Here is a 21,894-nt window from a genome sequence, read left to right on the forward strand (position 1 = left end):
AGTATAGATGATCTGCAATCATCTATAATTTAGTATCTGCTTACTTTAATAATAACTATAGTAATTTCATATAAATAAATTTTTACTACAACTTTATTTACTATTATTACTACTGTCGAAATTTATTAATTTTTACTAAATTTTAATTGGCAACACTCTTACCTATAAACAAAAATAAAAGACATTTCAACCATCGGTTCGACTCGCCTATGTTCGTGTCTACTCATACATCAACCCCTGCTTTTGAATGAAATTAATAGTAGAATGATTTAAAATCTTTAGAAATTCGAATGATTTGCTCAGTCGAATAATTAGTAGTCGGAATAGCCAAGTTGAGCATGGCTATCCTGTACTTATTATAGATCAGAGAAACGATGATTTTATACATTATTTCAAAGTTTCTATATAATATAGTATGTTGTTTCATGGAATTACGTAAAGATTAGTTACAAATATATACTCCAGCAACGCATATTTTTTTCAATATTTCTATAAGTAATTCATAAAAAAGATGTTACATATAGGTACATTTTAAATATCGGTTCAATCTGGTATATTTCTATAAGCGGTCACACAAATAGATACACTTTAAAGTTTACATTTCCTTTTTACTATACTTTTAGTTATGAATGTATTAAATATTTCAATTTTTAATGTAATTAGAGCGTGCAGCATACAGCTTATCAATATGGTGAGCTGGCTTTTTTAATGGATGATAATGGAGTGGTGACCTCGCCTGTGATAACGGTATACGCTGGCATGGCACCAGAGAGGGATGATAGGTGAGGATGAAAAGGCATGCCAGTTAGCCCATCGTGATAAATATACTTGGAGTTCGATGGTTTCCTGTGGGAACCGCATGAAAGTCGACCTGACAGGATATATTGCTAGCAATGGGGCTGGTAGCCTGCATTACTTATAATCCTTTCCCCCCAAATATGGTAAGCTGGTGTGCGTCACATGTGGATGGGGTACATATTGTTACACGTGACAAGAGAAGATAGCAACATTCATTTTAGTATAGGAGTGAGCAAAAGAGAAATATCTTACTCCTTACTCATACTTTGACTGCTTCATTATTATTGTCTGTGGTTAAGTATGCTAGTATACATATTATGTCCTGTGTATGCTTAGTACTTATGCTTGATCTATGGTACCAACTTGTTAAATAAATTTTATTTACAATATTGTATATAAAATTTATTTTTTTCCTGACATTTCCTGGCAGGAAACCAATATGGAATGAATTCTTAAAGTAGCAGTAGTTAGAGTAAAGAACTTTATAGCGAATTCTTATCAAGTTGGAATGAGACATACGACGTCGTTATCTCATTCTATCTCAAGGACTCGCTAGCGATGTCGATTCCATCGATGAATTCACTTGTCACTTATCTAGAGGGCCTGGCATGACTTTAGCATACACCTTTGCCCCACTACTGTATATTATATAATTAGCTTAGACGAGTGCAATTTCGTCTTCATTAACAAATCTAGTAATTTAGGCTCCAAAAGAAAATTCAATTGTGAAAAAAAAAAACTTATGTTGATTTGAAAACTAAACTACTAAAAGAATTTTGATGAAATTTCTATGAAACTAATATAAAAGTGTATTTTATTAAATAAAAAAAAATACTATTTTTAAAATCATTTTATAAACGACGAAGTTCTGAAGTAAACTAGATCATAAAATAGTTATGAAGTTGACAGATATAAAAAACATAACTGAATTGAATACATAATTATCTAATAAAGATTAAGGATCTGCTTGTTTTTTGAAGTCGGTTAAAAATATTGTTAAGGTTAAATAAAAGGCAAATAAAATTAAATAATCAATATATTTACAGATAATATTACGATAAATACAAAAGTATCAACATTTGGCTGACTTCAGAGTATACAATAGAGAAATTAATAATTCTATATAACCTGTTTTTCTGTTTGACACAATTCATAAACAATGTTGCCATGTCTTTATTTAAAAAAAATAGTAGTCGTTAGATATGTTAGGAGACAATCAAGTTAAATCAATCACCAGAGGGAGACTTTGTACAAAAGTCGGTTGCTTGGGCATTTTTTTTTTACAACACCTGATGGTAAGTGACTACCGCCGCCCATGGTCACCCACAACATCAACAGCATTGCAGGTGTGCTGCCCGTTCGTGTTTGTACTATGAAGCAGTTGTTTGCATGGCTGTGTTTCGGTGTAAAGGTTGGAATATGGCAGTGAATTTACAGGGTACAGGCAACATATGGGAGGTATCATGGGCGAAACAATATACTCTGTTATGCCCATGGTACTGCTCGTGTCTATAGGCGACGGCTACCACTTTCCATCAGGTGGACCGTCAGCTTGTTTGCCATTTTATGTTGCATAAAACGGAAAAAAAAATCAAGTGGCAGTTTCTGCCTATTCCATGGGGAAAAAGGCGGAAGAACATATCCTACTACCGTGATAAACTTGAAAGTTTGCGAGGATGTATGGAACAGTGTGGAATAATCGAGATTTGCTCTTTCACGCTTTCAGTGGTACAAGAGGGTGTCGCGGCGGCTAGCTCTTGGAGTGCTTCTTCCAGTAGCGCTTGACGTCGTCGTGGCCGGCGCGCGTGACCACCATGGTGCGGCCGCGCTCGCTGTGCCACGTGAGCACGCCCTGCGACTTGGCGTAGTCGCGCAGCACCGCGAAGTCCGCCTGCCACATGCGTAGAATTTGTTCAATACGTGCTTGCACTGTGATACACTAGCACACGACTTTAAAGTCACATTTTAGAGGTGTGAGTGAGATGAGAGGGAGTCGAGAGAGAGGGAGGTGAGAGGGAGATGAGAGGGAGGTGAGCGTGAGATGAGATGAGATAAGAGTGTGGTGAAAGGGAGGCGAGTGAGATTAGAGTGAGGTGAGAGTTAAATGAGAATGAAGTGAGAGAGAAGTAGGAATGAAGCGAGAGTGAGATGAGAGTGAACTTTACCGTATAGTATTACATTTTTATTTATTTCACTAAATAATCAAGTTTTTGTAACTTTGTCATATATAAAGGTTAAATAAATAATGTCATCAATACAATTATCCCTATACACTCGAGGCCTTTTTCGCTTGCGTGAACCAGCAACTCGAGACGATTTCAGCCCAATTCGGCGAACACATTACAAGTAATTGAAAAACATTTATAAGCAAACAAACGTATATGAATAATAAAATTTCACTAGTTTATTCATTTATATGTCGAAGACAAGAAATTTTAATAAGTATTATAAAATTTTAATAAATATTACACTCTGTAATTAGTTTTGATGTGATATTTTGTGAAACACTATCCAAGATGCATCCTAGGTTTGTCAGGTTTGCCAGCTGATCTGATCTTCCTCCATATTTTTAGGGTTCAAATACTTTTCAGATACTATATATACTGCCAAGACTGTTTCAAGCGAATGCCACGCTGATACTAACTAAATTGAGCTAAGATTTGGCTACAATGTAATCAGAGCCTAGTCCAAGAAAGTACTTCCGAGAAAACTATCTTATCGCATATTGTAAATAAGGAGATCCAGTTACAAAAGACGATAGCGTCGTAGCAGCGTAGTTCGATTTAGGGTTTTAAAACACTTGGGCTCCGCAGCAGCGCCGCTCGAGTGCAAAGGGTTAATTAAAATAATATAATGAAAAGCTTGTGGCAAAAAGATTTAAAGGTTTTTTTTTGGATATTACAAAGATAAAATACTCTAACTTATATCTCATGACTTTAAAAATTGCTTAAATATGACTCACTTGTGACAGGAAATGGTTGTACACAACTCCCTCTGTGTACGTGAACCGGTTACGCTCCGTCTCCCACAGCCGTATCTGGTCCACGACGGTAGGTGGCAGCACGGATGTCGCTCGGATACCGCCCGTCTCCGAGTTCAGCATCTACGCAGACATATATCTTCACGCTCTGTTCCTCGTGGGGTTGGTGTAAAAATAAGGAGTGCCAATGACCTTTCTGTTTTATACACTTCATTTTTGTATATAATATATATGGCCGTGGCCGTGTGGTCCCGGCATAGAATAGGCCACCCCTTCCTATTCTGTGGGTGTTATAAAAGCCGACTAAGGGAGGGCGAGGGATGGGCAGCAGCGTCCCTCTTAAAACATTATTAAAGCCTGACTGCGGTTGCCAATCCACCTGCCAAGCGTCGCAATCAGCAGTGGACAGTCATTAGGCTGAGATGATGATGATGATTGAATATATCAATTTAATTGTAAATTAAAATGGCAAACAGGATGATGTGCTTGCTTAAAATGTGTCCTTAAATTTAGAGCTTGATTTTTCTGGTGTTAACATAAAGTCATAGGTAATATAAAATAGTTGTTATTACCAGAGGGAGATTTTGTACAAAAGTCGTTTGCTTGGGCACCACTGTCCCATTTGTGTTTCAACCGTGAAGCAGTTGCATGGGTGTGTTTCGGTTTGATGGGTGGGATATGGCGTGAATTTACACGGTACAGAGAAATAACACCTGAGTCCTCAGGAATGGAACCGCATGGGGGGGGGGGGTATCATGGGCGAAACAGTATAATCTGCTGTCCATGTTACTGCTCAAGTCCATAGACGACGGTTACCACTTTCTATCAGGTGGGCCGTCAGCTCGTTTGCCATTCTAAGTTGTATAAAAAAAATGGATATCTTGTGTGTCCCTGTAGTTTCACTGTAATATACTTATGTATAGGTAGGCTTACACTAACTATATATACAAAGGGTGCATATCTTAGATTATATAGACAGGATGTCTCCATACAAATGCTTCGAGAATAACGGCTCAACTTTTTCATACAATTTTACGTGATAAATGATTATAATAATAATAATTTTTAATTCAGATTTTTGATCCATTAAATATATATATATATATATATATATATATATAATCTATCTTATAATTTCTGCATCTGTTTTAATTTCAGCGTAAACACTCATTTTCTTTATTAAATAAAACGTCAAGATACATTTTATGCGTAATTATATAGAACACTGATAAAAAAAATGAGTTAGCTAATTTGACTATTAGTTGATAGAAAGTTGAGCCGCTTTTGAGGTTCGAAGCTTTTTTTTATACAACTTAGAATGGCAAACGAGCTGACGGCCCACTTAATGGAAAATGGTAACCGTCGCCCATAGACATGAGCAGTACCATGGACATAACAGAGTATACTGTTTCGCCCATGATAGCCCCCATGCGTTGCCATTCCTGAGGACTCAGATGTTATTCCTCTGTACCCTGTAAATTGACGCCATATCCCACCCTTCAAACCGAAACACAGCCATGCAAACACAACTGCTTCACGGTTGAAACACGAATGGAACAGAGGTACCCAAGCAATCGACTTTTGTACAAAGTCTCCCTCTGGTAAAGCTGTATGTATATATGGTGTGCGGAGACCTGCGGGTGCGAGTGCTGGTTCAGGTAGTGCAGGATCTGTTGCGCGGTGATGCCGCCGCGCAGCGCCGCCCGGACCGACTCGCGCGTCAGCACGCCCACCACCAGGTTCGGGAACCTGCGCACCGTAACGACTTCCACTCAGCACAGTTGGGGGGGGGGGGGATTGTTAGTGATGCGGATTACCACTTCTATTGCTAGCAATATACCCAACCAGGTCGACCTGCTCGCGGTACCTCCTGGGAACTATCATGGTCCTTATGAATTCATCATGATGGGCTAACTGGCCTGTTTTTATTCTCATCAGTCACCCTTCACTGGTGCTCCGTCAGCGTATCCCGTTAACGCAGGCGGGGTTACCATTCCATTTTCTCCCATAAAAAAAACACATCGACCTTCCCATGGTCCCCCTGGAAACCATCGTGCTGAATTCCAAGTATATTTATCATGTTGGGTTAATTAACCTTCCTTTTCATTCTCACGTATCACTCCTCACTGGTGCCCCGCCAGCGTATACTGTTAGCGCAGGCGGGGTTACCATTCCATTATCATCCATAAAAAAGACTAAGCAAAGTTTGTGCTGTAAGTATTTTTTTTTTTAAATGGATGATAATAAAACGATAACTCCGCCCGCGCTTACGGTATACGCTGGCGGGGTATCAGTGAGGAATAATAGGTAAGGGTGAAAAAGGCAAGTTAGTTAGCCCATCGTAAAAAAATCACTTAGAATTAAACATGATAATTTCCAGGGAAACCACGAGGAGGTCGACCTGACAGGGTGTATTGTTAGCAATGGAGTAGTTAGACCCCATTATGACTGGGCGATTAGAGTTGTCAAGTAAACATTGTCGGTAAAAATTATGTATAAAATAAATAAAATAAAAATAGCCTTTATTCCTGAATTACAGATTTTTTTTTTTTTTTAAATTGTAAATATGTATAAATAATGTTGACATCAGCAACATCTTATTTTTCAGGTTGTTCTAGAACATAGGCCTCCTCCATATTTCTCCATTGGTAACGATTCTTTGCAGCTTGTCTCCAGCCTTTGGGCAAATCATCCTCCCATCTTCTTATTGGCCTACCTCGGTTTCTTTTTCTATCACGTGGATACCACTCAATTAAATCTTGGGTCCATTTATTTTTTGATGACCTCATGATATGCCCAGTCCATCGCCATTTGAGCTTTTTTATTTTAAGAGTCACATCTGTAATGCCAGTTCGTTTTCGAATATCAGTGAGTCGCTGTTTGTCCTTTAATCTGATGCCAAGTATACTTCTTTCCATACCTTCCTGACTTACTTTTAATTTCTGTATAGTTTGTTTTGTTAAAGCCCATGTTTGACAGCCGTATGTCAGCACTGGCAGGATGCAACTGTTATAAACTTTTTTCTTGTCAGATACTGGTATTGACTTATTTTTCATTATTTCTTTTAGTGACCAATAACGAGACCAACTGTTATTTATTCTTTTCTGTATCTCTTTAAGCATTTGTTGTTTAGGTGAGATAATTTGACCCAGATATGTATACTCTTCTACATATTCAAGCTCTTGATCGTTCACTACAAGTTTAATTTTTTTGCTGTTTGTCATTGCTTTTGTCTTGGTGATGTTTATACTCAGTCCCACTTTTTTACTTTCCGTAGTAAGTTCTTGGAGCATTTTTTGTAAAATCTTGGGACTGTCTGCAAACAACACCAAGTCGTCAGCAAACCTTAGATGTGTTAAATTAATTCCGTTGATATTTATTCCATAATACTCCCAATCCAAGTTTCTGAATATGCTTATAAAAATTATGTATGGGGGCATAAAAATTTTAGAAATGTTCAAGTGGGGTATGGCACAAAAAACGTTGGGAAACACAGATCTAGATAAATAATTTTTTTGCACTAAATTCAATAGGTGTCGTTTATTTTAACCCAATTTATTTAATTTTATAACTCTGTACTGACCTATATATGAGCTCGGTGAAGAGTCCGAGCAGCGCGACCTGCAGGTTGGTCTGCGTGTACGCGTACACACGGTAGTTGGTCTCCACGACGATGTAGCCCTGCTGCTGCTGCGGCGGCTGCGGCACGAGCCCGGCACAGGGGGCGGAGCCCCGCACCCGCGCGATGTTCAGCGCTAGCCGCGTCGGGTAGAAGCGGCCCGCTTTGCGCTGCAACCATGTCATTATTTACGAAACAGTTTTCTTATGAGATTTTAACATAGGATTGTTCAAAATTCAGAGAAGGTTTGAAATTTTTCTTTATTGTTTTTTTTTTTTTATTTATTCTTTAGTACAAATATGTGTACATGGTGGACTTAATGCTAAAAGCATTCTCTCCCAGTCAACCATAGGCAAGTGTCAGAATACTCGAATGCGGTACTACTAATTATTAATATACATACATACTAAAATTACATATATAAACGAATAAATATATATGAATAACAAATATACATATATCATATACATATATGATATATACTATATTATGCACGAAATTGAGAATAATATAAAGCACTTACACTTATAAAGCTCGGATAAAGCAAAAAAGTGAGCGTAAACTTTTTTTTTTTTTTTAAAAAACGGTTTAGTCGGTAGTCTCTTAATGGCATCAGGAAGCGCATTCCAGAGTCGTGAAGAATGTAGGAGAAAAGAGTTTGAAGCGTAACCAGTACGGTGAGAGGGGAAAGATAATTGGAGAGTATTATTGGAACGAAGGTTACGTTCGTGAGTTTCAAAAAGATACTGGAATTTACTCCTTAAGTAGTTAGGAGACTTTAATGGGTAATAATGTCATGATTTGCCGTGTGGTACAGGCATAGAACGGGCTTTTTTTTTAATTGATGATAATGGAATGATTATCCCACCTACGCTAATGGTATACATTAGCGGGGCATCAGTGAGGAGTGACAGATAGATGCAAACAATTACAAGAAATGACCAAGGTAAGAAAACAATATGATGACGATGTTTTATTTTACTTATTTTTAAATAAAAACAGGTTAAGAGATAAATTTAGACAAATGGCATCTTAAAATCAGTTTCGTTGCTTATCAGTCATTTAATTAGCATTATGAATATTGATTGAAGCAAATCTGTTGTTACTTCTTTTACTTTTTGGTTAGAGCTAGTCAAAGCCAGAGGGAGACTTTGTACAAAAGTTGTTTGCTTGGGCAACTCTGTTCCATTCGTGTTTCAACCATGAAGCAGTTATGTTTGCATGGCTGTGTTTCGGTTTAAAGGATGGGATATGGCAGTGAATTTACAGCGTTCAGAAGAATAACTCCCGAGTCCTCAGGAATGGCAACGCATGGGGGGTATCATGGGCGAAATAGTATACTCTGTTATGTCCATGGTACTGCTCATGTCTATAGGCGACGGTTACCACTATCCATCAGGTGGGCTGTTAGCTTGTTTGCCATTCTAAAGTAAATACTTGTTGCTTGTTTCCAAATCAAGTATTTATCATAATATGATACCATTGTAACACTCACCTTCCTTTGGTATACCAGTCCAAACTCTCTTAAATGCTGCAGGAACACTAACATATTATTGCTCATACCTTCTGTGCTATAATCCTGTAACAAACGTATTTTAATTAATTGCCATTATAAAAAATAAAAAAAAAACTGTCCAGTGTGAGAATAGTAGTTAATATTCTTTTCAAAGGAGAGACTCGAGCCCAGCGGTGGGACGTTAAGAAATTGTTATGACATATACCGCAATAACAATGTGACTAAAATTTACGATGTTTAATGTATCAAATAGTAATAAGAATACTGATGAATATAGGTCTACCTTAAAGGGAGGTACCCCACAAGGTGGAGGAGAGAGGGGGAGGAGGAGAGATAGGGAGGAGGAGAGAGGGGAGGAGGAGAGAGAGGGAGGATGAGAGAGGGGGAGGATGAGAGAGGGTAGGAGAAGAGAGGGGAGGAAAAGAGAGGGGGAGAGGAGAGAGGGGGAGGTGGAGAGAGGGGAAGAGGTGAGAGGGGGGAGGTGAGAGGGGGGAGGAGAGAGGGGGGAAGAGAGAGGGGGAGAGAGGATGACGAGATAGGGGTAGGAAAGAGGACGGAGGAGCGAGGAGGAGGATAAGAGAGGAGGAGGAGAGAGGAGGAGAGAGGGGGAGAAGGAAAGATGGGAGAAGAGAGGAGAAGGAGAAGAGAGGGGGAGAGAGGGAAGAAGGATAGAAGGGAGGAGGAGAGGGAGAAGAAAAGAGAGAGGGAGGAGGAGAGGGAGAAGAAAAGAGAGAGGGAGGAGGAGAGAGGAGGAGGAGGAGAGAGGAGGAGGAGGAGAAGAGGAGGATGGGGAAGGAGAAAGGGGGATAAGGAGAGATGGGGAGGAGAGAGGGGGAGGAGGAGAGAGGGAGAGGAGGAGAGAGGGGGAGGAGGGAAGGAGGCCAGTAACTGCCACACTTGATAGGCAAGTTGGCAATGAGAATATGTCTCATCAAATCTGAAATATTTGGGTAGAATTATAAAAAAAATGACTATTATAAAATGCTCATAATTAAGTTTGTTTAGAATAAAAATGGTTCTTATTCTTATTAACATATAGTCAACTTTTGTATGTCTATCTATTACAATAAATTAAATATTTTACACTACAGAATTTTTGTTTATTTTTTTAGTAAAAATTTAAATATATGAAAATGTGGCTTCAAAAGAAAAAGAAAAAAAAATTACCTTGCCTAAAGTACTAAAACTGAGCTGATACAAGAAAGCGAGACATTCGGCAGCGCTCAAACTTCTTTTCTCAGCCGTATGTAAGTAGTGCTGTAGGAAGAGCCACACCTGAGGAAAGAAAACAATAGTATAGTAGATACAGTTAAGATCTGGAATTAAGTCATTCATTCAATAGCGAGAGATATTGGAGCTGATTCTGAGGCGTTATTCTCTAAACCAAACTACAAAATTTAAATTGGAAATCACAGCAAAATGTTTATTTTATCATCATTGTCAGCCTTTAACTGTCCACTGCTGACCATAAGCCTCTCCTTTCAGAGTTTTGCCAATAATTGCCACGCTTGACAGGCAGATAGGCAACCGCAGTTAGGCTTTGGAGATGTTTTAAGAGGGACACCGCTGCCCAATCCTCGGCCTCCTTTACTCGCCTCTTACGACACCCACGCGAAAGGAAGGGGTGGCCTATTCTGTACCGGGACCATACCGCCCTTGTGTCTAGTTATAACATGTCATAAATGTTTATCCATACATATCTCATACATCTGAGTTATGGAATGAGCTTCCCAGTTTTTCCCTTACTTTTCTTTTCAATAAACGTGTCTGTAAAACATTTAAGAGACTAGAATATCCTTTCATGTTGCAGGTATTTAGGGGCAGGTGGAAAGCGGCTACGCTTTCCATTAGGTGGACCGTCTACTTGTTTGCTTTCTTAACAATATGAATAAAAAGGAAGAAAGAAATATAATACAATACCTGTTTTGCTGTACTGAGCAGAAGAAACTGGAATCCAGCGCGTGTGATTACCGCAGATCCATCATCTGCATCTCTGTAAATGTTTGGGTTATGACATTGTAGTCATTATGTTACGATCAGATCATGATGACTTTAACAACTATTGATCTAATATAAAAAAGGAATGTTGCGTTGGTTTGGTCATTTGGAGAGGATGGATGAAAGAAGAATTACGAAAGAGATTTATCGAGCAAGAATGAATGGAGATGTCGGTAGTGGCCGCCCTAGACGGACGTATGTCGACCAAATAGGCGACGTGCTGAAGGAGGGCCAAATTAAAAGTACCCGTAACCGGCGAGCGTGTATGAAACGATTGATGAATGTGGAAGAAGCGAAAGAGGTTTGTTTGAATCGAAGCATTTGGCGTTCCATTGTTTCTGCCTACCCTAATGGGAGACAGGCGTGACAGATATGTATGTATGTATGTATGACAACGTTACAGGGAGTTTGTAGATTTGATATGTGCTGTAATAAAGTTCTTATAACATTTACGAGGTAATCTCAGCTAACTTTAGCATGCTTTAGGGAACTGAGTGATCTGAGTATGTTGTAAAAGGAATTTTTGGCTAATCAAAAGGTAAGTCATTTGAACTAAGTTTGAATGTAGGTAGTTTAGTAGTACTTTTAAAACAACTTGTCGGTTTTCGCCTTCTCAAATCTTTTAAAAAACTTATCGTACATACAGTCCATTTATTTTCTCACACAATATGTATATTATATATTTTATTTATTTATTTTACTATTATAATTACTTTATATACCATACTTCTAGTATCCCAAAATGTCTAGTGAGCTATAGGTTTACTTTACAAACTTAAAAAATTTAAACAACATTTAAAAAATATATCTTATTTGTCATTAAGTATATCAATATCTGGCTGCTGAGCAATCAGAGAATTGAGCAGAGAAATAGCTCGATAAGAGGGAGCGAACTGAGCAGTACAGGTACGAACCGGCGGTGCCGATAGTAATCGACAAGCACGCAATCGCATGCAGCGTTGGGGTGCGTACAAAGAACAATGGCTGAGAGTTGCAGGATTGTCTATTCTGCCGTTGAGCAACCGATAATAGTTTTTTTTTTTATACAACTTAGAATGGCAAACAAGCTGACGGTCCACCTGATGGAAAGTGGTAACCGTCGCCTATAGACATGAGCAGTACCATGGACACAACAGAGTATACTGTTACGCCCATGATACCCCCCATGCGTTGCCATTCCTGAGGACTCAGATTTTATTCCTCTGTACCCTGTAAATTCACGCCATATCCCACCCTTCAAACCGAAACACAGCCATGCAAACACAACTACTTCACGGTAGAAACAGGAATGGGACAGAGGTAGTTAAGCAATCGACTTTTGTACAAAGTCTCCCTCTGGTAGTGCACTATCAAATCGCTCTTTCGCTTTACCTCGAGCGTTTCTAAGCCTACCATACTACATACTAACAGGGATGTACAAATAAGGATAGTAGCAGTAAATTTAACTATACAGAATACTATAGATCGTATTGAGTATTCATGAACTATGTTATCTTCTTATTAGGTGATGGTATTACCTCATTTGTTTCCTCAACAAGAAATACGACCACTACGTACCTGGTCATTAAGCCAGCGTGAAGCAGTATCCTCACAGCATCAGCACTGATCCCCTCAGTCTGTGCACTGCCTACCATGTAGTGCAGCACGCATTCCCACCTCTCGAGCGCGTACGCATCGAGGAATGCAATGTCACGCGCTTTCCCATCTGGTTCCAGGGACGACGACATGCTCCATGGTCGGCCGCTAGAGCAATGAAAATAAATATAATTTATTTATTTATAGACTTTAACAGAGTTATTAATGTTAAAATAATTATATAAATATTTTATCAATGAGTATAATTTTGTATACTTATGTATGTTAATCACTACTGCACAATTTCCAACGGAATTATACAGCAGTGATTATTTGTATAATATTTAATATACTGTATATGAGTGTATGTGTACGCGTGCGTGCGTGCGTGCGTGCGTGCGTGAGCGATGTGTGTGTGTACCTAAATCAATGGACCTAAAAAGTCCAAAATAAAAAATATTATAATTATAATTTTTATAAAGTTTTATTACACAGAAAATAAAACACAGTTTTTTTTTATGCATTTTAGAATGTCACATAAGCTGACGGCCGACCTGATGGAATGTGGTAACCGTTACCTATAGACATGAGCAGTACCATGGACATAACATTCCTGAGGACTAAGTATACAGTTATGCAAACACAACTACTTCATAGTTGAAACATGAGCGGAATAGAGGTACCTAAGCAAAAAATTAACTAAAAAATTTGTGAAGATATCATGGAGCATATGTATGAAACTATGTGATATAATCCATTGGATTATTTTATGATGTTAATATTTATGATGAAATGGTCACACACATTGCAGTTTTAGGGATGTTTCCTTCTGTGAACACTGATTTTGCGGAATGAACTGCTGGGGTTATTACTAGAGACTACAGCATAGGGTTCTTAAAAGAGGATGTAATGAGATTTCTTAAGAATATTTTTTTTATTGGATAATAGTGGAATTGTTACCTCGGCTGCACTAATGATATACACTAGCGGGGCACCAGTGAGGGACAATAGGTGACAGTGAAAGGTTCAGTTAGCCCACCATGATGATTACACTTGGAATTCAGCAAGTCGGTTTTCAGGGGGGACTACATGGAGATCTATCTGCTAGCAATATACCCGGTAGCAATGCAACTAGCAGTCCGCATTACTACCCCACCTTATTATGGATTGTGCACAACACCATTGATGTTGCAGGTATCCATAGATTATGATAACTATTTACTATCAAACATACATATATGTATGCTTGTTTGTCATCACAGTACACTTGAAACTTCAAAAATATAAATACAGACATGTAAAATTAACAAATACAACAAGTGATTAACATAAAGCAACTGAAAACTCCTTACCCTCCTAACAGAGCAACTTTGAGATTCTTCTTGAAGGACTGTGCAAGCATCCAGCCAGGCATGCCTCCAGGGATCGGTGCCTCCTGCCATACTGACAGCTCTGAGAGTGCTTCACAGGCTTTGCTCTGTTCTCTGTGGGATTGTAGATAATATAAATGAGTTCTTGTGTTTATACTACACAGTGCTATTTGGTCTAAAACTAAATGGACCTGTAGAAAAGGTAGACAAGTAGACTAATTAGACAAACTAGACAACTCTGTTTTTTTATACCACTAAGGTGGCAAACAAGCATACGGCCCACCTGATGGTAAGTGGTTACCGTAGCCTATGAACACCTGCAATACCAGAGGTATTACGCGTGTGTTGCTGACTCTGAAGAAAACTCTTTACCCCCCTTTTGAAGTACCCCATGCTGTAGTCTCTTGGGAAAACATCGGCAGGGAGCTCATTCCACAACCCGAATGTTCATGGGAGGAAACATCTCTGAAACCGCGCAGTACGCGACTATTGAGGTTGTAGGTCATGAGGATGAACTCCCTGTCAATGGCGAGCCGTACGATGGTAAAAAGTGGCTGTGGGCATCATATTGAACAATTCCTCTGAGCACAATCCATTGTACAGGCGGTAGAACACGCAGAGTGAAGCAAAATCTCTCTTAAGACTTAAAGGTTTCATACCCCTTACATTTGAATACATTCATACTAAGATTATAAAGATAACAGTGAGATTAGTTGTTGTCTTTTAACAGCTCAACCAATAGACATACTGTTTGGAATGGAGAAAGCTACTTTTCTTAGTCAACAGAGTATTTGGGATGAAATAGAAAATAGGTAATTTTTTATGGTCAGTGGGCACCCTTAGTATTGTATTTTGTCAATCACTATACCCTAATCACGTCAATAAAGTAGCAGGCGAAACACTAAGTTAGTTTTATTTGTAATATTGTAATGTAATACTTACTTTGCATATGTCTGGGAGACCCAAGAAGTAACAACAGCTTGTGGTACTGGCTGCTCAACAAAGAGCAACCTAATTACAAAGTGTCGAGCTAGCTCTGGCAATTCTCTGTGAATAGTATTTATATTTAGTTTATATTTAAATTTCAATACAATAATTCATTTAGTACAATACAAATTCAATAATATACTAATTGTAAATATTGTTGATCTACACTAATATTTTAAAGAGGAAAGATTATATGATTATTTATTATATTTAACAACTAAAATTACATAGTTAAATTTACAAAAATTGGCAAACTGTTTAGCAGTTTCTTGGTAAATGTAAACACTCATTTTTTTTTTAAATATAATTTTTTTTACTATGTATTTTTCGTCTGTAATAGTTGAACTCAAAAACTACTTAATTGATTTTAAAAATTCTTTCACCTATAGAAAGCTATATTATCAGCAAATAACAGTGTATATATTATTATAGAAAAATTTATTTACCCATGCAAAGCCAGCCCAGATCATTACTTTTATATAAAATTACAAAAATAGGTACATTGTTTGCCATTTCTAATGAAATATTTTTTTATTTGCTTTATTTTACAACAACCTATTACTTTATAAATATACTAAATGATTTTATTACAACAAAAATATAACCTCTAAAACTGAATAGATGTTACATCCCAAAGAGTGTAGTTTGAAAATTATGTTTACATACCGGTAAACAGCTAGACATATCGTTGGATAATTATATAATGTCTCCAAAAACTGTGGAGATCTACTTTTTAAATATTCATGAAGGTCTTTGCACTGTAAAGTTGGGGAAGGGTTCAAATTCAAAGAACTTTTTGATTTGGATGACTCTGACATTGTGTGATAATTGCTATATTATTAGCATTAATGAATAAATATATATTGCTAAATAGAGCGCATGAAACTATAACAATTCCACAAATAATCAAATCAACACAATAATTAAATATATACAAGTAAAAAGTAGGTATTTAAAACAACAACTGACTGACAACAGTGACATTAGCCTAACATGACTTTGTACGTCACTAATAAAATTGAAAAGAAAATTATGTCAACAAATAATGGTATTCGTAAACGAGTATAGAAATACTAAATTATATAATAAGTAGTTATTTTTAATGGGTGAAAATGGAATGGTATACGCTATTGGTATACGCTGTCGAGGCACCAGTGAACAGATGATAGGTGAAGATGAAAACATGTCAGTTAGCTCATTATAACAAATTCCACAAAAAATAACTACGATTGTTTTTAGAGGAAATTATGTGACGTACACCCAATTACTAACAATCCCTTTTCCCTCTATAATAAATTTAATCGCTTTTAGGATAAAAACAGAGCTATTCCATCTTTTGTGTTTTTTCATTTAACAAAAAACTCCTTGTCTAAGTATTATTGATATATGATAATTTACGGAGTCCATAATAAAAATTGATAATTTAATTTTCTTAACACACGTCTTGACTCTTATATGTATTAATTCATGTGAGACCTACATGAATTAATACTTATGCAAAGGCCTATATATGATAGTGCTATTGGGATGTGTGCGTTAGATAGTAATATTTTTCGTTTCTTAAGTGGTATCCCTTAGTCGTAAGTAATTAGTCTGGGTGGTGATTCCTTATAAGAGAAAACAACTAAAAATTGCACGGTCTTGCAATTTTCTTGATATTACATCTTATTTTTGGGGATACCACTTTGTGTATCGTCAGGTAAACAATAAGAATAGATGGCATCTTTACACTACAGCCCCATTCGTATATATTTGTCATCACCAACCTTATTTTGAGAAAAATAAAATATAAAAATTCAGTTTTTATCATAGATACTAACATTTTAGTGTGCCTATTGTAATCTGAGGTTTATATTGTAATTTCTTGATAGAAATTCATTATACTAATTGCATAATATTATATATTTGTATTTTGTTCTACTTACTATATTAATAATTATTATTTATTTATTAATTTTATAAAAACACGATGTGTAAATAATATATACAATACCGACTTCAATCATCCTCAGGCGTCTTGATAAAAATTATTACAATTGTGGGTACATCTGTATTGAGTGTATGTTTTTTTTAATGGATGATAATGAAATGGCGAGTATATGATCGATACAAGTAAAATAGGATACTAAATGTAATTATTTTCTTCATTATGCTTTATGGTTCAAAATGCGATATAATTATAATTAAAAAAAAAATAGTAAGATTAATTAAAACAATGTAAAAGTTTACATCAGTTTTAGATTTCTCATATATGTTAGATTCATGTTTAAAGTAATTTCATAATTAGTGTAATTTTATAATTCGTCTAATCCTATTTCCCACTTACACTTCAAATAAAAATCATCGTAAGTGGGTAAATACAATTTATATTTTGTTTGGGAACCATTGAGAACCTAAAAGGTTTGGAATACCTATATATATATATATATATATATATATATTTTATACTACTTAGAATGGCAAACAAGCTGGCGGTCCACCTGATGGAAAGTGGTAACCGTCGCCTATAGACATGAGCAGTACTATGAACATAACAGAGTATACTGTTTCGCCCATGATACACCCCATGCGTTGCCATTCCTGAGGACTCAGATGTTATTCCTCTGTACCCAGTAAATTCACGCCATATCCCACCCTTCAAACCGAAACACAGCCATGCAAACACAGCTGCTTTACGGTTGAAACACGAATGGGACAGAGGTACCCAAGCAATCGACTTTTGTACAAAGTCTCCCTCTGGTAATTAATTATTGATAATATTCTGGTAATTTTTTATTGATATTATATGCAAATTAATATAGTATTAAATTCCATTACAGTAACTAACTTATATATGTTATAATTAAGTGAGTATTTATGCAAATATTCGTCTACGGGTATCCACTGACTATAAAAATGTAAGTCCGCAACATATAACAAAATATAGGAGACTATAAATTTCTACTATTATAGGCATTCAGCAGTTTTCTACCAATACTACTAAACTGTATGAAAAAAGTATACAGGTAGAAAAAGTTTTTTACGCACACATTAAAATATTATGACACACACTATTAGAATCTATGCATGTTTATAAAAATATTAATAATATGAACAAGGATTACACACGCACACATAAGCAGGTATCACCGAGTTCACCGCATTCATTCTCGTCGGCAGATGGCGGATATAGTAGACGCCCTCCGTCAGTCGCGCATAGACAACTCGTCGAGAGTAGTGTGATTGCGATTCGCTCAGCACCATTTTGTGTGTATCGTTTCGAACGGGACATTGTGTGTATGTGCTCCGTGAATAATTGTAAACCACGATTAACCAAGTTTCAAATTGTATTCTGTGTTTCACTTTCGACATGCCCACGGAAGGATCGATGTGATATCTCGGGCGCTTGTAGAAACCGCGCCTCCGTCATGAGCGAGTGATCGTCGTAAAAAAAGTTAACACAGGAAACATGTCTGGGCGGACCGCCGACGCGGATGCGAGCGAAGGGTTCGAGTTCGAAATTCGAAAGCGGTCATGTCATCGCCTCTCGGATTTCGTATAAGTCACCGTCCAATGTCAAAATCGTGCACGTACCGCGAGCGCCGACCCTCCGGATCGTGCGGAAAATGCAATCGTTGGTAGTTTGGTGGGCGGTAGTGTCGGCCGCTTGGGCGCTGGCGGGTGCTTGCTCCAGTTCCATCTCTAAGCGGCCCGCGAGGCCCGCGCGGCCTCAGCGGCCGCAGCCCCAGCCGCAGCCACAGCCGCGGCTTAACGTCACATTCCCGACGTTCAAGTGTGAGCCGGACTACTCGGAGTACTACTGCCTCAATGGCGGAGTGTGTTTCACAGTGGTGATATCGGACAGTCCCATCTACAACTGCGAGTGTCGCAGCGGTTTCGTGGGCCAAAGGTGCGAGTTCAAGGACCTGGACGACTCGTACGTGCTGACGAGTCGGCACCTGATGATGGAGACGGCGTCGATCGCAGGCGGTGCGACCGTCGCAGTGTTCCTGGCGATTCTAGTCTGCTTCGGCGCGTGGGTGCGCCTGCACCGACGAGCGAAGGCGCCGCCGTTCTCGGAGGAGCGCGGCCAGGTGCAGCTGGTGGCGGTGGCGGCGCCGCGCGGTCGTGTCTCGCTGTGCAAGGCTCCCGCGCCGGCCCTTGCGCCCGTCCACCGCTAGGCCATCACCCACCGCCTCCCGGACAGTGCAACCGACCACTGGACTATTACCCTGTTTATATTGTATCTGGTGTACATATAGATAGATTATGTGTTAAGTTATGTCGAGGTAACAAGAGTTATGAGAAAAATTTATGTGATAATTATTTTACGAAGTTTATAATTTATTTCGAAGGAATTTCTTTTGTATATACTGATTCGGATACCTTTGGAAGATGTGGTTACATTGTGAAGATACAAAATTTGAATTGCCTAGTGTTCATTTCCTGAATCCTACATTATTTTGTTGATCATATTCAGTGTATGTCGGATGTGTGAGATTGAACATCGACCGTGTACCTAATGCTACTCGCTTCAAGTAGATCTGTTATAATGTTATGTATTGTTGTTGGCTCTGTATCACCAGGTACAAAGCTTACTGCCCGCCCGTGCTGAGCAGGCGCTCCGGTTTACCATTTACTGTTGATATTGCAATAGACAAAGTGCAGAGGTGTGTGCTCAGCCCGGGAGGGTGGTGTGTCCAGTGCGACCGAGCGCTGTTCACACTGCATGTTATTGTTTGTTATTGTAGCAAATTACTCGGTACCCTAGGTACATGTGCAGGCTGACTGTTCTGCCACTGTACTGTTTATGTAAATGTGAATCTATGTTAATTGTATTTATTAGTGTTACATTCTATACAAATAGAATTGTGATGAATTTGTATGCTTGTACAAGGCAGCGAGTAGCGCAGTCGGTTCCTATAGCTGTACAGGGCAAGAGCCCGCACATTCCATCTCGCGGATAGAGTATTTACTGGTACAGTATTATTTTGTAATACGAGAGTTAAGCTGGCAGCTTTACATTATTTTTAATTTATACCTGATATCCCGTGGGATAGTGCTGTATTATATTTGTTTGAAGGCTGAATGTGCCCTTGATGAAAGGCTTCTTGTAAATATAGCCTGTGTAGGTATTTATTAGATATTTATGATCGTTTATTTATTGACTGCTTTACTTAGTTAATCTTGATCTGTCGCATCAAACGCCTAACCGAGCGGATAACGGTTGCATTTTCATTTCACCCTGCTAAGCATCATAAGGCCTCGCGTCTCTCGACTCCCATTGTAATCTCATTATGAATCTCCAATTGTATGTAAAAATTGTAATATTACATTGGATGGTGTACAATAAACCCTCACTCTTGAATGTAAGCTGCGGCCTGCCAAGCTTGTCTATATTCTTGCCGTACGGCGGTGTCCAGCACTGGACCTCCTGTATGTTTATCAATAGGTAGCATCTATACAAATAACGGCCGTGTAACTGTGCAAAAAGTTATCCTAACACCGTGACAGCCGGTTTCAGTGCTGAACACCTGTCGCTTCTTAATTATATGCTCTCTATTTAACATCTAATGTTTATCTCGTAATGTAATTTCACGTTTCATTTGGCAGCTTAGATTGTGGAGTGATTGCAAAAAAATAGTAAATTTATCAGTAGGCTGTGACATCACGCCGGTCTGGTGCTGGCGACCCGGTGGGGGTTTTATTCTAGACCGTTGTGTACCATTCCCATATATTTGACACGTGCGACGTTCACGTGGACCGCCGGTTGGCCAGCCGCCGGCCGTGCACTAGGTGACTCCTACCTCGAGTCTGTAATGAAAGTGTTGTCGTTGTGACGGGAGATCTGTTTTGTCAATTGATTCATATGAGATCCTTTATATGAACATTCCAAAGTATTTGTAAAATATTACCTACAATGCTAATTTTGAAGTATCTGTTAAGACGCTACTTGTTAATTATACAGTTTTCTATTGATCATTTGTTAAAAGAAAATTATATGAAACTAAATCCTTAAAAATGTTTTTCATTCATCTCACAATACCGTGCGGGATTACTTTTATTATTTGGGGAGCGGGCAGGCAGGCAGGTACGCGACACTAGTCCAGTTCTCACGTTCCGTTCTTTATTACGATTTCGTATGGATTATTTTTCTCTCGTTGGCTAAATGTTGCATCTAAAAATGTTAATTGTTGTAATCTTGAACTAGTTTTAGATAGAGAATGAAAAATATGTAATGTTGGCGCTTCGTTTTAGACTAGCGTATTAGGTTTCTCTGATCTAATAAAATGATAAAATGTTGGGTAATGTTCGGAAAGTAGTGAGGTCAAAACGACGTCACAGCCGCCGCCGCCCACATGTGGGTAGTGATTGGTTTTCGTAAACTTGTGCAATGATCGTACACACCTGTGCCATAGTTTAATAAAAAACAGAACCTACCGCGCTATGTTCCGTACGATAGTCTGCAACAGTGTGCGCAGTACTGAAATTGACCAATGAACCAGCGTAACATAATTGCTGACACGCGAACGAAAGTTCTGCAATGAATTAATTTCTAATCGAGTAGGTAGTCAAGCCGTAGCCGTTCAAAGATATATGAATCACGGCCGCGTACCGTACGGCCGGTGTAGGAGCGTTCCGTGATCCTATAGGAGTTTAGAGAACGTAAAGGCAGGCGCAAACAAGGCGCTACTCGACGGCAGTCCATTGAGCGCGCCTGGGAGCATAATTTGTATGAATACTGGAGGCGAGCCGACCGGTCCGCCACCGGCGACGCTGCATAGAGTTCATTGAATGAGTGCCGGTGCCCGATGCCCGATGCCCGTGCGTTTGTTGACATTCCCCGAAAACCTGCCCCGCCCGGAATAGCTGCGTATCACACACTCCCGACTCCTTATGGATGGACAGCGACCAAAATAAACGTAGCACCGCACTATATTAAATGCCCTATTTGGTACTCCGTGCTTACATACTGACGTAGGTACTCATTGCTCATGTATGCAGGATGTGGAAGGATTACGTGCTTGTGTGTCATTTAATTTCGCCTACGACGACTGTTACAGCCGGCGCT

General features: G+C 38.6%; 2 protein-coding genes across 2 annotated transcripts; one reads left to right on the top strand and one right to left on the bottom strand.

Annotated features, from left to right (window-relative positions):
• Positions 1-2,408: 2,408 nt before the first annotated feature.
• Positions 2,409-15,824, bottom strand: LOC113515769 (general transcription factor IIH subunit 4). The gene is made up of 11 exons (XM_052899753.1): positions 15,510-15,824; positions 14,799-14,903; positions 13,839-13,970; positions 12,469-12,654; positions 10,834-10,906; positions 10,081-10,188; positions 8,893-8,976; positions 7,362-7,567; positions 5,413-5,527; positions 3,761-3,901; positions 2,409-2,689 (listed from the first exon to the last, which is right to left on the bottom strand). Exons 1-11 carry the CDS (start codon positions 15,659-15,661, stop codon positions 2,549-2,551), a joined length of 1,443 nt encoding a protein of 480 aa, XP_052755713.1. The 5' UTR covers positions 15,662-15,824; the 3' UTR covers positions 2,409-2,548.
• Positions 15,825-17,967: 2,143 nt separating this feature from the next.
• Positions 17,968-20,858, top strand: LOC113515770 (pro-epidermal growth factor-like). The gene has a single exon (XM_026900053.3). It carries the CDS (start codon positions 18,317-18,319, stop codon positions 19,001-19,003), a length of 687 nt encoding a protein of 228 aa, XP_026755854.1. The 5' UTR covers positions 17,968-18,316; the 3' UTR covers positions 19,004-20,858.
• Positions 20,859-21,894: the final 1,036 nt, after the last annotated feature.

This window comes from Galleria mellonella, unplaced genomic scaffold (genome assembly GCF_026898425.1).
Source record: "Galleria mellonella isolate WM207_F2 unplaced genomic scaffold, CSIRO_AGI_GalMel_v1 utg63, whole genome shotgun sequence".
Classification (NCBI taxonomy): Eukaryota; Metazoa; Arthropoda; class Insecta; order Lepidoptera; family Pyralidae; genus Galleria; species Galleria mellonella.

Bases quoted from the DNA above. Each gene is read 5' to 3' on its own strand.
- LOC113515769 (XM_052899753.1), bottom strand. From the start codon at position 15,661: ATGTCAGAGTCATCCAAATCAAAAAGTTCTTTGAATTTGAACCCTTCC. The intron at 12,655-13,838 runs GTAAGGAGTTTT...TCATTGCTCTAG, and splicing joins AAAGTTGCTCTGTTAGGAGG to CGGCCGACCATGGAGCATGT. The intron at 7,568-8,892 runs GTGAGTGTTACA...ACATGGTTGCAG, and splicing joins GACTGGTATACCAAAGGAAG to CGCAAAGCGGGCCGCTTCTA.
- LOC113515770 (XM_026900053.3), top strand. From the start codon at position 18,317: ATGCGAGCGAAGGGTTCGAGTTCGAAATTCGAAAGCGGTCATGTCATC.